Below are 15,997 nucleotides of genomic sequence, written 5' to 3'. Positions count from 1 at the left end.
CTTGATTTGGTGTGCGGCTAAATGCGAAACTGGCATGCCTGGCTCGTCTGCTGTTCACACCGCTCTAGGATGCTGACGCGCGGTATGGCCTTGGCCGGTGGTGCTGTCCCCGCCGTGATTTGCGCAGACGACGAGGAGGATTATTGACAGGGAAGCGAGGCCGGGGGGGGGGGGGGGGGGTCGGTCGTTTCTTTTTTCCCAGTCTGCACGGCGAGAATGACTGTCATGCTCCCAAGCATCGGATGTTGGTGCTCAGGACGCAAGCGAGCGCGCGACGAGGAAGGGGGAGCATGGAAGCAACAGCATATTCGGCTAAAGATAGACGACGAGGGCGGAGATGGGGTCAATTCTTTTATTCTTCCTGCGTCACCACGGGCTTCATTTCAACGTGCAGTGCCCGTACAGCCGTTGACCCGGTACACGCTCTATTTGAGATGTTGAGACAGCAGCACGGCGCGGGGGGCATGCAAATCAATCGACATGGCCTTCGGGCGCCCACGCTGGCTGCAGTGATGGGACCCAGGAGCGCATGCATCTGGCACCAGCAGTCACAGTTGTCAGCATGGCAGCCTTCCGGACCCAGCAACATATGGTGATGTTGTTGGTGGCTTACGCTTGGATGGGGTAGCAGTACAGATTGGCAGAAGGGAGGCGTAAGCCAACCGCAGCGGGTCGAGGGCAGCCCCAGCTCGAGCGCGGGCAGCGTGAGCGAGGGCCTCCCAGCTGGGGTGACGACGAAGGCAATGATGGGCGTCGCGCCCGAGCGAACAAGCAATGGGAGGATCCGCGGGGGGGATCAGCAGCGAGTTGGAGTTGTGGTGGCGGATGTGGTTGTGTTGCGCGTGCCCTTGGTTGGCTCTGGTGGAAGATGGACTGTTTTATTTTTTTAGGGATATGCGTGGGATCGACCGTCATCACCATCATCTAGCATCCGACCACGCGAGACGCGAAGCGGTGGAGCAACATGGTTCCATGCAATATGGCATAGCGGAGCTGAGAGGGTTGACAGGCAGTTGACAGGTAGGCAATTCTTTGAGCCTGACGAGGACGAGAAGGAGACCGGTCGGAAAGCCGGTTTGGCGATCCTGGCGAGCGATCCCACTGGTGGACAGGGTGCAGGGAGTACGGGCAGACAAGCTCAAATCAGAAAGCTTCCAGAGAGGATTCAGAAGACGGGCTGAGGGTGAAGGGGATGCCCCGGACGCAGCGGTGGTGACGCACCGACGCTAGCGGCAGGCTTGCGATCCTTTTTGTTTTGACGCTGGCGAATCCCGGCGGGCGAACCACGGCCAAGCAGATGACAGAAGGCCCCTTGCTAGGCTGGAAGCGGCCAGAGGTGCCCCGTTTGGACCATGGTCCGAAATTGAGGGCAGGCGAGGGTCGGGGGCGAGAGAGAGTTGATCAAGTCGAGGAGGAGGTGAAGAGGCCTGGCATGGCCACAGCAGCGGTGTCGCGTGGCCGCCATATGTGTGTGCGCTCTCGTCAAGCGCGGGGAAGTGGCAGCATCGTCGACGAGGAGCCCAGGAGAGCGGGTCTGGGTGCTAGCTGGTCTCGGCCTCTCCCATCAAGTCCAGTCGACAGGGATTTTTGGAAAAGATGAAGGAGGAAAAAGGTACCACGGCTCGAGGCCCAGCTAAGGCGGCGCCGGTGCAGCGTGACAGCGACGGTTGACTTGACTCCCACACCCATGGATGGAATGTGCCGTTTATCACAACCTCAGTGCTCGCTTAGTGGGGCCTGTCATTGGTTTTGAGGCCCCGGCATGTGCATCCTGATGGGTGCGACGGCCGTGTGCCACCCTCCTCTCCAGCTCTCGTCGATGCGGCTCTCGCCCTTGGGTCTTCACAACGATCGTCCTACGTTGAAACGCCATGCCGGTACGCTCTGAGCATGGTGGAGCTGGAGGCGTCGCGCACACGAAACCAAACCGCCGCACTGGCACTGGGATCTTTTGGGGATGCGCATCGGCTTGCCGATCCAGCGCGGAGGTGGAGGTAGGTTGTGGAGTACCGAGTAGTTGTTTTCGACTGCTACAGTAACTGATAAACAGGAACCAGGCCTCTGGAACACGGCGGCATTCCATGGCATCCGCACGCGGCGCCGCAGCCGGACGAGTGCAGCAATGCTTCTCCCGTCCTTCTCTCCGCGACGACTCCAAATTGACATTTTGGCGGTAAGCTCCGCGGTTGGGGCCAAGGCCAGGCCCGGCGTCAAACATGTGGCCAGAGTGCTCCATGGCGCCCGGAATAGCAGCATGTCAAGAGCTGCGTGCCTGCTCTGGTCTCAGGCAGTCCAAGTCACCAGGCCCTTGGAAGGACCGAGCGGAGAACCGAATTTATTGAGCTGATCGTATTCGGCTAGTCTGCTGGCAAGAGGCTGGAATGCGGCGCGCGAGGGATTGGTAATGGATTACTCAGGGGAGGGCAGCGAAGAAGAGGAAGAAGAAGGAGAAGAATTGTTGTCGTGAAAGAAAGAGCCGGAGCCGCGAGTTCAGAGTCGAAAGTTGACGCCATAAGTCGAGCAGCGGGACTGCGGCGGGCAGGCCGGTGAGTATGGACGAGGGTTGACCATGTCGGGCACTGGGAGAAAAGGTTGGATGCTCACTTGCAGGAGGGCGCAGGGTCCAGGTGAGTAGTATGATGCCCTATCCATGCCTTGTCCTTGTCTGACCTTCCTTGTCGGCGGCACCGTGAAGGAAAAGGCGCGATCTGGCGCTGCCAGCCCTTAATCTCACTCCCGCCGCGCTGCGTTGCGGTGCTCGCTGCTGGAGAAGGTCACTGCTTGCTTCTGCCGCCGCTGTTCCTAGTCCCACTTGCAGACTACAGCCCAGTACAACACTATTACGCCCACCCATCCGGACTCTGGGCCTCTACCAGCCTGAAGCCGATCCAGATTACGAGCACGGACGGAACCCTATCCACTCACAGTCCTGACGCCTGACTGGCCCCAGGGCCCCTAGCCCATCCAGAAGCCACGCGAACCCATTATCCCAAGCTCCCCCGGACTCTACATATACACTCCCCGAGCTCCTCCCCACCACCCAAGAAAACTCCACCATTCCATCTCCATAGGGTCCACCACCACCACCACTACCACCGCCCTGTCCGTCGCCCCAACGCCGCGACCAAGCCGCCCACGCCCTCGGCTCCATCTCTTCCATCCTAACACAACCTCCCGCCTCGAGCCTCCTCTTCCTCTCCCACATACCAGATCTTGCGCCGCTCCGTACCACGTCCTCTCGTCGCACCGCGTCTGCGCAACCAAGAATCCGGGTTCGTCTCGTTGCCCCAGGGAGTACCGGTGCCACTCTGCCTGAGCCCATTGCCTATTGTGCTCCAGCCTGCCTCACCTTCCGCCCGCGCCCTCCTGGCACCGTCCGAGACTTTCTGGAAGCCCTTTTGGATTGGACTGCAGAGGATCGGTGCAACTCTCCACAGGGATACCTCTGGTAAACTCCACCAGCTCCAGTCCTCGCTCCGCCAGAGTCACCGTCATCCAATTTTGGCTACGCGCGCTCTTTAACCTCGTCGTGCCTCGACGTCTTCACTCTTTACACTTCCACCGGCCCCACCGCTCCAACTCCACCATCCGTCCTATCTAGCCCCTTCTGGATTACTCAAGAACACAAAGTGGTCAGTCTTGGTCGGTTGCGCGCCCAACTTCACCACCACCACCACCACAACAACATCCGCCGCCGTCTGCTGCCGCTGCCTTCCCGCTTTCCTTTTCGTCCTTTGCCTCCAACGACAGGCCGCCAGGCCAAGGATTTGCCAAAACCTCCAACGTGGCTGCTGCAGTTGCTCTCCCGACCCATATGCATCCTGGGCCGGATTCTATGGGTGCACCCACGAGCTTTACTGCTCGCCGGCCTAACGCTTCGTCTCTTCCCAACTTTGAACTGCCTCCTCCGCCTCTATCAACCTCCCAGCAGCACCAACACCAACACCACTCGCAACAGCAGCAGCAGCAGCAGCAGCAAAAGTTCCCTGCCTTTTCCTCCGTCAACAACTCGCAAGCCTCGCCCGCGACCGGTACCATTGGAAATCTTCTAACTCCTCCCAGCAACTTGCAGGACGGCATGAGCTCCAACGCCCATTCTTCGCAAAACATGAATTCTTACAATCCGAATGGATACGTATGGTCGCCACCGCCGCAAGGAACAACGCCTTATGGCTTCCAGCCTCAGGCCTCCTCCACGTCACAGTCATACGCCACCCCACGAGGTACGTCGAGAACAAAGACTGAAAGAAACTTCGCTTTCGGAAGTGATCAACTGACCCGAGGCTTAGCAGGCTTGCCTCCGCCCCCATACGAGCTCAGCCTCCCACCCTTTCCCTCGTCAGGATCCATGTCTGCACCATCCACTCTGCCCACCATGTCGGGACAACAAAACACCATGCCGCACATGCTCAACGCGCAAACGCCAGTCACTTCGTCGACATCCCATCAATCTCCAATCCACTCCAACGAGCCCTTTCCGAACAGGCTGCCTCCGACCCCCACTTACAACTACCACTCGCAGCACTCGACGACACCTCAGCAGAGCAGCTTCCCCTACTCGACCGGTCCTTCGCCTTCGCAGCCTAGCCCGCTCAGCGCCGGTGGTCAGATGCAAAGAATGTCGCCAGCGCACACTTCGGCGCAAATCCCCTCGATGCAATCGGGACCTTCTCACTCTCCGCTGCCTTATCAAAGACCATATAGCAACTACCCCATCCACGGGCCCGTGTTATCGAACGTCAACAACCCCAACGGTCAGCTTGCGCTGGTTGGAGGTGGCATGCCCCACGGCATGATGCCTGGATTTCCGAGCAGCGGACACCCCGCAAGCATGGGACACATGTACGGTCAGCCGCCCGCGCACCAAGCGCCGCCAAACGATCGCCCTTTCAAGTGCGATCAATGCCCCCAGAGCTTCAACCGAAATCACGACTTGAAGCGTCACAAACGCATCCACTTGGCAGTGAAGCCCTTCCCTTGCGGCCACTGCGACAAGAGCTTCTCGCGCAAGGATGCGCTCAAGGTAAGACATGATATTTTCAATGTCAATTTGCAATGCTAACTTGGCACAGCGGCACATTCTTGTCAAAGGATGCGGCAAGGCTGCGGCAGCGGCCGGCGAGGCTGACAAGGCCGGCGACTCCGTCTCACCCACCAGCAAAGTGGGCAGCGAAGCCAGCGAACACAAGCCCGGCCTCGGACACTAGCGACGACACGACGACGACGAGAAAACAAAAGGGGATTCGAGAATCTCGATGCTGTTCGACATTTTCGCATGATACCCGGCCATTTTCTTCCATTTTCCGACTCTTCTTTGTCATGACCGATTATCATCTTTCCAACAAACGCATGCAAACGGCGATCCGGAAATTTCTCATCATCTATTTTCATCATCATCCAACCAAAAACACCAAACCGTGTACGATCTGTCGCTTCCGCATTCTTGTATCGATATGCCTGCCACAAACAACTTGTGCTATGAAATCCGGCGTCAGAGGAACAAACTGGGAGAGGGACACACATACATGTCGGGAACGAAAGCGGGAAGGGGTTACGGCGATTACCGATTCTTGCTACGTCTTTGCAATGTTTTTTTTTTCTTCGCAGGGCCACGAGCGATCTTTTGGGAGCGAACAAGAAAGGGCTTGCTTTGCTGTGGACCGATCTCGTGGACACTGGCTTTTCTTTGATCATATTCTTCTTTTCACTTCTTTCATATTCATCTGTCTATCAACCAATCCCCCCCCATCTTATCCTTCGCTGTCGATATTTGGCTTACTAGAGCCCATCCTTTCACCGTCAGCCCGTCGCAGCGCAGTCCCCTCCTCTGCCACACCAAACCCACCCATTTGCCATTTTTATCCTTCTGCATAAATATCTTACCCCTGGATATACTTTTTTCACTTCTATTTTCTATAATTTTGGGAAGGGAAGGGTCAAGGGAAAAAGGTCAAGGGCGCGCGCGGGGGATGACACGCAAAAGAGGGATGAGGAGGGCAGGTTCTGGCTTTGGTAGTCTTTTGTCTTGAGGGGATCTTTTGCGGTTCGGGATTTTGGGATTCTTTGCTTGGAAGTATTTTCCTCTTTATTCTTCGTATTCGGTTTTCATTTCTTGTTCTGGTTGTTTATCTGTCGGATCGAGGCAGGCTCGAGCGAGCGAGCGAGGGTTTCGTGATGGTCGTTGTTGTTGTTGCCGTTGTTGTCGGAACATTTAGGATACCTCTTACGTACGTACGTCAGTCAGTTTAGCTCTTCTACTCTCCACCATCATCCATCATCATTTACCATGTCAACAATTTCCTTCCTCTGACTTGAGTCTCAACATCTCGCTTCTTATCAATTTCTTTGTCAAGGATGGATCAGGGGAGAACAAAGGCCTTTCGACGGCTATGGCCGTGACCTCTGGTTCTTTGTCAAGACGTATCTCCCTTCTCCCTCCTTTTGTCAGGAGACCCGACGACCGCACATCCGATGAAGGACGCGTCAGACGGACGACGACGGACGGGCAAAGCAGGCTTCAATGCAATTGCTTGCCCGTCTATGTTCTCAACATGCCCTTGGCCCGCCGACAAAATCCGCGCGTAACCCTTCAGCAGCACAGAAAGGCAAATTTGAAATACTTTGGAACCTCCGAACTGGAATGAGGACTGCGATACTGGATGGAGCATCACAGCACCATAGAGGCACCTGCCTCTTGCTGCGGAACAGTAGTGTCCAGGGGAAAATAAAATGGGAGGATCGTCGATGCTGCTCATCATCTGTTGAACCAACCATGAGGGAAAACATTGTACTACTTCCTCTCTCCAATTCAAGACCCGCATGTCACCTTGCCACTCTCCGCGAGTCAAGCCATCTACGCTTGCCTGCCCCCTCCTTGTCTCCCCCTGAACTCCGTCCCTCCCCCCTCCCTTGAGATAATCCACATGTCCCTCCCGATCCATCCTCCCCCACCACCCACCTCCTGCACCCCAAGTCAAAAGCCTCGACAACCAACAACCAACCGTCAAAACTCGGTTTCAGCAATTTGGATTAGTTGGGGTTGCATTTTGCATTTTGCATTTTTTGCACATCCACATCGGTCCCCCCCATTGCACAGTGGTAACCGGGTTTGCGGGTCTGATTGTGGTAGCACAACGAACCATTATCTGCTGCTATGCTAGCTACCTGCGGCCTCCCGGTTGTTGCGCTCCGAACCAACGCTGCTGCCCCCCCCCTTTCCCAGCGAGGCGGCGGGTGCATATGTGCATATTGCTGAGGTGGTACCACTGCGAGTGGGTTGTGCGAGGGATTGGGATGGGATGGGATGCGGAGAGAGATGGTTTGCACGCTTGGGACTATTGTTGTTATTCTGGGGAGACTACTGCTGGTGGGTAGTATGTGGCTATGTGGCTTCAGGGGGAGGAGTATGGATGGATGGTGTCTATGTATTGTACCACCTCATAGCTAGCACGCATGAACGAAGACATCAGAGAGAGCGCGAGCGCACGCAAGCAATGAATGCAAATTCACGCACACACGCACTCATCACAGACGGAATGGAATGGCATAGCGGCAGCAGCAGCAGCTCTCGCCGCCCAGGCAGGCGAGCATTGCAGCGTCTCAGTCAATTCGCGTTTCAATTTGCCTTCGTATGATGATTGCTTTTTTTTTTCCCCCTTGGTCCTGTTCACAATTTCCATCTCTCTTCTTTTCTTTCCTGCCGTCCGGGGTTCAGAGCACGAACGCACGGCGCCTGGTTGCTGGGTCGCGCTCCCGAACCGACGAACAACCTACCTACCTGAATTCCATGCATGCATGCATACCTACCAATCTAGGTGAGCTCTCTTACCCCCCTGATGGGCCTACCTACCTACCGACGGTACCAGATGGCGCGTCTGCATGCCCGTGCCCGTCCGCCTGCCGATCAACACTCTGCCCTTCTTGATTGTGCGTCCACAGGCCACTTTTCGGGAGACAGAGTTTGGATCAGGGTTGCGGATGGCTGGCTGGCTGGGGTGGCTGGGTGACCACCAGAGCACGCACGCTACCTCGCAAACTGAAGACAATGCCGAGGCGAATGTGTTGGTTCAGGGGCCAGGGTCTCTCCGGTCAATATGCGATATTCGCCGGTCAAAGGGATGCGAGCAAAGCGCGCAGAGCCCAAAATGGACCGGACAAGAGACGAGAGGGAAAAGAAATGACCAGTGTCGTCATAGCTGGACAATGACCTACCTGTGTGATTAAGTTTGCCCCATTACCAAATGAGAGAATGGAGGCTCATATCTAGGACACGGTGACGCAAGGGAATGGGGTTGGAGACAGGGGTAACATAGACATCACAGCAGGGACCAGGGACGAGGAAGTAGCCGACGATGACAATGCTTGCTGACGATGATGCTGATTTCGTTGTCGTCGTTCTTTCGTCGTCATCGTCGTCGTCGCCGACAATGCCACCGTCTCCATTGATCTGCTGGATCCCCGGGTCCCATCCGCTGCTGCTCCACTACTGTGGACCTGATTTGGTCCGCCTGACACGGGTACCCGCGCGAGGCGAGGCGCCGAGGGGAAGGAATGAGGCCCCCGTGAATGAATTGCATGTAGGTAGCCTCGGGCTGGTCTGGGTCTTGTGGTTGCGGATCCAGACGCATTGCGTTCCCTTTGTGGAAAGGGCCGGGTCCTCGCCAGCCTCGGGACAATCGGAGACGATTGTGATGACTGACAAGAGTGGACCAGTCCAGTCGGAGGGTATTGTGAGCTTGGGTTTGGGGTGTTCCTCGTTTGTTTCTCCCCCTTTTGGTCGTTGCCCAGAGACTTGTTTGTTCTTGGGTTTTCTTTTTTTGCCGTTTCGCTTTTTTGTCAGGCAATGGTCTTGTGATGAGCCGGCATGCAAACGTCCGGGCATGATGATGGTATTTCCGTCATCATTGTCCGTCCTTTGTTGGCTCTAGCCCGCGGTATGCTTGTTCGAACTCATGCAGGCGAGCATGCACAAGGCACCGCACCCGCACCCTCGACCTCTGGCCCGAGGCCGCGTACTTTGCAGCCCTCAGCCACAGCCTTTGGCCGGGCGGGTGACCTGCGTCAAGGCGGGCAGAAAGAGTGAGTAAAATGGGTAAGTGGGCGGACGGCCATGGCGGCGGAACGCCTTGATGGCCGGGACCGCCGACCCTGGTTTGTTTCGTGGCGGCGCGCCTTTGTGCCACGGGCGCATCATAGACACACTTGATTGACTGCGCGATGCGGAGCCATTGCTGACGGTACGGTAGGCTGATGAGAAGGAAAAAGCCGCGGCGTGCGAGCAAACGCCCAATTGCCTGCATGGCCGGGCTGCATGGGAGTTGTCCTGGCCCCCGGATCGAGAGACCAAGACAGACATTTCCCGAGGGATCATGGCCTTTTGCGGGGTGTTTAGAGTTGGGCGCCACGGTGTCGCGGAGGCATTGCCTGTTGGAGCGCGGCGGCGGCCAATGATGATGACTGATATGTGAGAAGCGAGGCATGTGGTCTGTTGATGGATTTGGGGCCTGGGTGGTTGTGAGGGTGAGCAGTACGAGAGCGAAGCAAAGCGCTCATTCTTGGCGGCAGTCGACTTGAGCTGAGCGACTGGCACTGGCACAGGGTCAGCCGACGTAGACAAGCGAAATAACCAAAAGGGGCATGTGTGAGGCGAAGAAATGATGTCGAGACCGGAGCAGGGGGGCAGCGAAGTCGACGAGAGTGACGACGTCGGAGGGTAAGACGGGGGGAGCTATTTCCGGCGGGCGGGCGAGACACCAAGAAGGGCGAGAAGCGAAACAAGAAGACTGGCGTCGCTGATGAGATGAATGGGTCAGGGTCGCGTGGTGTTGAGGTTGTGTCTTGTGTCGAAGTTGTGTTTTGTAGATCCTGCACCAGGAGATCGCCGGATGCTCGGATCGGCGCGCATGGCGCAAGCCCGCGCCCGCGCCCGGCGCTACTGCTGGTCTGCCGCTGCCGTTAGGTTGCCGCCGCTCGCTGCCTTGGCTTCGTGTCCTTCTCAACACCATGGCCCATGTTCGTGATGTTTGTCGTTGCATCTGTATTTGTACTCATTGGCCTCATGCCATCGTCGCGGCGACCATACCGACCCCTTATCCCCAAAGACACTCGAACGGCGGCGCAATCGAGCTGTGACGTAGTGCAATGGACGTAGCCCGGTCGATGCCGTTAGTACGTAGGCTGGAATTCATGGCATTTTCTTCATGCGTGCGCTGTAAAATGGGCCTGGCCGAAGGTCATGGAGCCGCAATGCACACGGCGTTCCTTGTTCCCCAGCAACGGCGCCCTGCAACGTATACAAACATGCCCGTCAGTCGAGCACATTCTTCTTCTATGCTTGGCCGAGTCTTGGTTTGCTTGCAAGGAACGTCGTCACTTTGCTTTCCGTCTTTCCGTCTTTCCTCGGCAGTCTTTAGTTCTCAGTAGTGCGCGCGATCGCTCCGTGTCGCTGCGGTGGAAGGCGTTGCGCTGGAGGAAGGCACGACGCGGGCGCAGGCGCGCCTTTTCGCCGCAACGGCCACCTCCTCACGTCTTCGAGCTCCTCCAAGCCGACTTCCGCTTCTCCATCACCATCTCTCCACCTCTCTGGGTCCATCGTCTCCTTGCCAGGTCTTGGTTTGTTTGCCGAGCCGTCCGCTCCTTCGCCCAGCTTCGCTACAATCCATTTCCCGATTCGACCTTGAACTCGCCCAAAACTGCTCCAAAGGTCAATTCATGTCTGCCTGAGACCTTGCGACAACCTTCCCGTCCCATCCTTTGCATCCATCTCCGCCGCACGCCTCGAACTCGACTTTTCCCTTCTTGTATCTCGTTTAGTTGGGTCAACGCGTGCACCGCTGCCGCATTGCACAACTCGCTTTTGTACATTCGCCCGGCGGAAACACTCTTTCCATCCGACACCAAAGTTTTCCTCCGCACGACCAAAACATTGGCTGTGGGTGGATAAACATGGACTTTCCGGGCAGGGCCCCTCCCGGACAACATTCAAAGGCTCGACGCCCACTGGCCGATGCTGGCACGAGAATCAATGCAGTCACTCCCCCATATCCCGGCATCCCGAAAGGACCTCGAACAACAGCTTCTCCCAAAAATCACCCTGTCCCTCACAATGCAAGCATCGTTGCGAATGGCAACACCTTCACTGTCCGGAACCATCGTCCCGCTGCCGAAAATAAACATTTGACCAGGGTCACTGAGGAACAGCGTGGGGCTGGCAATCGCGACTCGACCATCTCCACGGGCTCCAACGCCAGCGCCTCCAGCAGGAAACGCAAAACACACATTGGACCTTGGCAGTTGGGCAAGACAATTGGAGAAGGAGGATGTTCGCGTGTCAGGGTCGTCCGCCACAGCGTCACGGGCCAGTTGGGTGCTGCCAAAATCATATCGAAAAAGACGGCCGAAAAAGTCAAGGCACAGAGCTTGCTCAATCTGTACAAGAGCGCCGAGACGGACCCCAAGCTGAATGCCCAATGCAAGCTGATGCCCTTTGGCCTGGAGCGTGAGATCGTCATCATGAAGCTTCTAGACCATCCCAACATCGTCAAGTTGTACGATGTCTGGGAGAACAGGAGCGAGCTGTGAGTATTCTGGTCCACATGTCCGGGATTGCAGACTAATTGCCGTTTAGGTACCTGATCATGGAGTACGTCGAAGGTGGCGAGCTTTTCGCCTACATTGACGAACACACTGGCCTCGACGAACTGGAAGTGGTCTTCATCTTCCGCCAAATCGTCGCTGCCTTGATCTATTGTCACCGTCTGCACATTCACCACCGAGACCTCAAGCCCGAGAACATTCTGGTCGATGCCAATACAATGGACATCAAGCTGGTTGACTTTGGCATGGCTGCCCTTCAGCCGGAAGGCTCCTGGCTGAGTACGCCTTGCGGCAGCCCCCATTACGCTGCCCCAGAGGTTATTCGCTTCAAGCAGTACGACGGAGGACAGGCCGACGTCTGGAGCTGTGGCGTTATCCTCTACGTTATGCTTACGGGAACTCCGCCATTCAACTACAATGAGAATCAAGACCTGACTCATCTCTTCAAGCTGATTGCCCAAGCCAGGTATGTCATGCCCGAAGGCTTGAGTCACGACGCGATGGACTTGATCAGGAAAATTCTGGTTCCAGACCCCAACAAGCGCATCAACATCGAAGGTGTCTGGAACCATCCCTTCATGCGCAAGTATGAAAGCCAGTTTGCAAACAATCCTCGCATGCAGAATCTAGAGCAATGGATCGGGGCTCGTCCCAGAGTCGATGATTGGAGGCCCCTCTGTGTGCAAGAAATCGACAGGGAGGTTCTGCGGAACATGCGGACGCTCTGGCACAGCCAGTCAGAGGAGACTATTCTGCGGAGGATTATGGGTCCAGAGTATGTTGCTGACTTTCCTCGACAAGTAATTTGAGCTGACAACATCGCAGAGCCAACCACGAAAAGTATTTTTATACTGCCTTGCTCAAGTACAGGGAACAGCAGTTGGAGAGTTGGCCTGGAGATCTGAGTCTTGGTCATTCGACTAGTGATTACCATCATAACCAGACCTTCTCCAGGCCACAACGGGAAGCTCCGCGTCATCAACGCAACAAGTCTCAGTTCTCCATCTTCAATGATGAGCACTTGCAGGCAACCCAGACCCTCCAGGATCCAACCCCTTCTGAGGTCAGCTACGATCCCTTTAGGTCGTCTCGGGAGCCTTCACTTGCCAACAAGACGACGTACATGAATGTCACAATTCATCGTAGTGGATCGAATGCGAGTCGCTACGCCAACCGCAAGTCTACAAATTTGGCGCGCGGTGGTCTCGGTCATACGGGCTCTCTTCGTGTTTCAACGTTGAAAAAGACTGGCGTCCGCAGCTCTGGCCTATCTAGCGTCGGATCCCGTAGCTCAAGAAGGATATCAGCGGTGCCATCGGCGCACAGGAAGTCTTCTTCGAGGTCATCCAAGAACAGCAGCACGGTCTGGGCAAGTTCACCGCCTATAGTTGTGAGACCATCTTCCTCGCACAAGCGCGGAGTGAGCTTCGCACATCTCCGCAAGAGTTCCACAGTGAGCTGTCTCACTCCCGGCGCTGTTGTCGCTCAGTCTACTCCCGATCAGCCAAAATCTCAGGACGGTCCCAAGAAGCAGCACAAACAAGATCTGGCTCCACCTGCAGCTGCGACACCCATTACCCCTGATCAGAGAAGAACCCCGGCCTCATGCGCTGGCTCAGTGTTGAAATCAGTCAAGCCTCGTCTCAAGATAAAGAGGACGGAAACGCCCACTCACCACATTGAGGGCGAGGTCCGCAAAGCTAGTGTCGAGCTTGAAAAGGTGCTGGATGAGGCGTTCAACCGTACTTCCATCAGCTCAAGCGTTCGGAGCTCGACCACCAATGAGAAGCCTTCGCCAGCTCACTATGAGACACCCCCATCTTCCGTCTCGTGCCGTGGCTCTGGAGCCTCTGCTTATGGTGCAGATGTTAGAGGTCTCAATCAGGCCGATACGCATCGCCCGTTGCCACCACTTCCGTCAGGCCCCGCGCAAGACTCGCCCAACAGTGTGTTGAATGGACAGCTCGTCCAAACTCGCGAAAGCGTTGCACGCCATCTTCACGCGCTCCAGAATGGAGATCAGACTACCGAACACTGGAACCATGTCTTGCATTCCCTCGATCTGCTTCTTGGACCCCAGAAGCGTGCCGCCACGCTCGCTTGTCAAGGTGACCAGCGCTCTTCATCAGCTCCTCAGCCAGAATCTCCTGCGCCACTGCAGCCTCTGCCAATAATTTCCGAAGAAGATCGTTCTCCTTGCCAGGAAAGCCTCACACCAAACTGGCAGCGGGGTGGCAACAGATCGGCTACGGCACCAGTCCATGCACCTCGCAGATACTACGGGGACAACGAGCAAACCATCCGGGTCGTTGACGCCAGCTCCCCGGCGCCAGCTCCACTTCACATCCGTAAGAAGGCGAGCAACAGCAGCTTCGCGCCATCCGTTACCCCAACCCCCACTCGGGCTTACAACGTTATTCCTACCTCAACTCTTCCCGCCACTCCGACGCCACTTCCACAGCTTCGACACAAGGCCAGCAGATACGATGAAGATTCGATTGATGTTATCGAAACTCCTGTCCGTGATCATACTCCTTCGTCCAGCAATGGCGGTAAGGTACAGCAGGCGACGAAGAAGCGCAGTTGGTTCCGTCGCCGTACTAGTGACAAGGACAAGGATGTGCAGGAGCAGCAGCAAATCTACGCGGACGATACCATTGGAAGCCACATTCCGCCGCAGTTCCGTGACTTGGACGATCGTGAGGATCGAGCTCAGAGGAAGAGAGGTAGCCCCAGAATCGGCACTAAGCCAAGCGAGAGTGCTCTGAGCAACTCCACCGAGTTTCCCATGCGTGCCGAGAAAAAGGAACCGAAGAAGCCCTTCTTCCTGGCTGGACTTTTCGGCAAAAAGATGCAGGAGAAGAAGGACCAAAGGCTTGAGCTGAGTGCCGAATTCAGCGCCTCTTCTCTCGTTCCCAGTGGTCTCGGCTATCCCCCTGAACTTGATCCTGGTACTCCTGGTGGTCCTCGCTACGAAGGTCAGAACTGGCTGGCCCGCTTTCTTCACATCAAACCAGCTAGCAAAGTCCTCTGCTTCCAAGTCGGCCGCGGTCGCGTGAGGCAGGAGATTGTGCGCCTCTTGCGTGACTGGCGCAGGTACGGTATCCGGGACATTGTGTTTGATCGCGCTACAAACGTCATCCAGGCGCGAGTCGACAAGGACAACCGTAAGTTGAATTCCCCAATCCCTTTCACTTTGTTATATTTAGCCCCACTCGTGAGCCGAAGGCCCTTGAATAACACTAACCAGACATTCCCTCCTCGTCAGAACTGAAGATCAAGCCCGTCTCGTTTGCGGCAGAGCTGTTTGCTGTGTTGGAGCACGGTCGTCGCGCACAGCTCTGTCTTGTGCGTTTTACGCAGATGAAGGGTGCGGCCTCCAGCTTCCGCAAGGTGGTCGACACGCTCGAAGACGTTTTCGACTCGAAGGGCTTTCTCATCGAAGATGACGAGCGCAGGAAGGAGATTTCTGAGACCTTGAACGTATGAGCGCCAGACGATTCTGATGCGCAGACACGACTTTTTGACAATTGCGACACCACGCCGACCCGAGATTTCCGTGGCGAGTTCCTCCGCCCAAACGATCGGACGTCGGACTTGACGCTTTGAATGAGTGTTGGTGGATACGGTGTTGGAAATACGAACGTTGACGACAGCTCTCAGGAGAGATACCCAGCCGGGTTGGGTGGCGTGGGATTGGGTTGCCCTGCTATGCAATCACTTGGATCGCAAAGCATGCCTTAACCCAGCATCTTCGCCACATTACCCACTCCGTCTGAAGAGCCTCTAGAGTGTTCTTCTTTTCTCTCTCTCCCTTCGCGTTGCATCATGGCGGCTCTTTAATTCTTGCTCTAGCACTTTCCCCCGATTGCGGTCTTTGTTTTCCCCTTTGACTTTCTTGCGCTCTTTAACCCTGAAAAGTAGTTGGTAGTTAATGTGGCGGGATCCCCCAAAAAAAAACACACTTTTCTCTGGAGAAGGAAAACGAATCAGGACGGGTGGTGGAGGTGGTCTGGTGTGGGTGGCTGGCCGGCTTGGTGGTGAAGACAGAGGGTATCGAACGGAGACGAATGGATGAGGTGGGGTTGGTACTGCTAGTGTTTGGGTACTTCAGCACAGTTCTGCTTTATTTGCTTTTCGTTTTACTCTTGCCTCCCTTCTTCGCTTCTTGTTCAAAGTTTTCTTCTGACGCTTTACAAGAGACGGACTCGGGCTCCTCACATGGAGAAGCCGTCCGCTTTTGTGCCCTTTTTCTGCCGCGTCCTATTCTCTCTCATAGCGCTGCGCGTCGTTTCACTGCATCGGGCTGGAAGGTAGGGAAAGGAGGGAAATGGATCGTGAGAGCTGGGTGGCCACAGCAATCGGCGAATGGGTAGATCGGTCGATGGATGGGCGGAGGTAA

At 56.1% G+C, this 15,997-nt stretch overlaps 5 protein-coding genes across 5 annotated transcripts; 3 read left to right on the top strand and 2 right to left on the bottom strand.

Annotated features, from left to right (window-relative positions):
• The first annotated feature begins 205 nt into the window (after positions 1–205).
• BKA78DRAFT_311925 (uncharacterized protein) lies at positions 206–914 on the top strand. The gene is made up of 2 exons (XM_066888258.1): positions 206–535; positions 614–914. Exons 1-2 carry the CDS (start codon positions 243–245, stop codon positions 888–890), a joined length of 570 nt encoding a protein of 189 aa, XP_066745589.1. The 5' UTR covers positions 206–242; the 3' UTR covers positions 891–914.
• Positions 915–1,708: 794 nt separating this feature from the next.
• On the bottom strand, positions 1,709–2,236 carry BKA78DRAFT_294794 (uncharacterized protein; the record flags this gene model as incomplete). Its single annotated transcript, XM_066886401.1, has 1 exon — positions 1,709–2,236. One exon carries the CDS (start codon positions 2,234–2,236, stop codon positions 1,709–1,711), a length of 528 nt encoding a protein of 175 aa, XP_066745588.1.
• A 1,578-nt stretch (positions 2,237–3,814) lies between these two features.
• On the top strand, positions 3,815–5,111 carry BKA78DRAFT_241957 (uncharacterized protein; the record flags this gene model as incomplete). The annotated part of the gene is made up of 2 exons (XM_066883925.1): positions 3,815–5,023; positions 5,073–5,111. Coding segments are annotated over 2 exons (1,248 nt in total), but the record flags the coding sequence as incomplete, so codon positions are not given.
• Positions 5,112–8,763: 3,652 nt separating this feature from the next.
• Positions 8,764–9,641, bottom strand: BKA78DRAFT_119811 (uncharacterized protein). Its single transcript, XM_066882408.1, has one exon. It carries the CDS (start codon positions 9,477–9,479, stop codon positions 8,901–8,903), a length of 579 nt encoding a protein of 192 aa, XP_066745586.1. The 5' UTR covers positions 9,480–9,641; the 3' UTR covers positions 8,764–8,900.
• Positions 9,642–10,944: 1,303 nt separating this feature from the next.
• BKA78DRAFT_368694 (uncharacterized protein) lies at positions 10,945–15,375 on the top strand (the record flags this gene model as incomplete). Its single annotated transcript, XM_066892640.1, has 4 exons — positions 10,945–11,576; positions 11,627–12,370; positions 12,421–14,762; positions 14,846–15,375. 4 exons carry the CDS (start codon positions 10,945–10,947, stop codon positions 15,082–15,084), a joined length of 3,957 nt encoding a protein of 1,318 aa, XP_066745585.1. The 3' UTR covers positions 15,085–15,375.
• Between the last annotated feature and the right edge of the window lie 622 nt (positions 15,376–15,997).

This window comes from Phyllosticta capitalensis (assembly GCF_038381095.1).
Source record: "Phyllosticta capitalensis strain CBS 128856 chromosome Unknown BKA78scaffold_4, whole genome shotgun sequence".
Classification (NCBI taxonomy): Eukaryota; Fungi; Ascomycota; class Dothideomycetes; order Botryosphaeriales; family Phyllostictaceae; genus Phyllosticta; species Phyllosticta capitalensis.
This window is presented reverse-complemented; position numbering and strand designations above follow the sequence as displayed.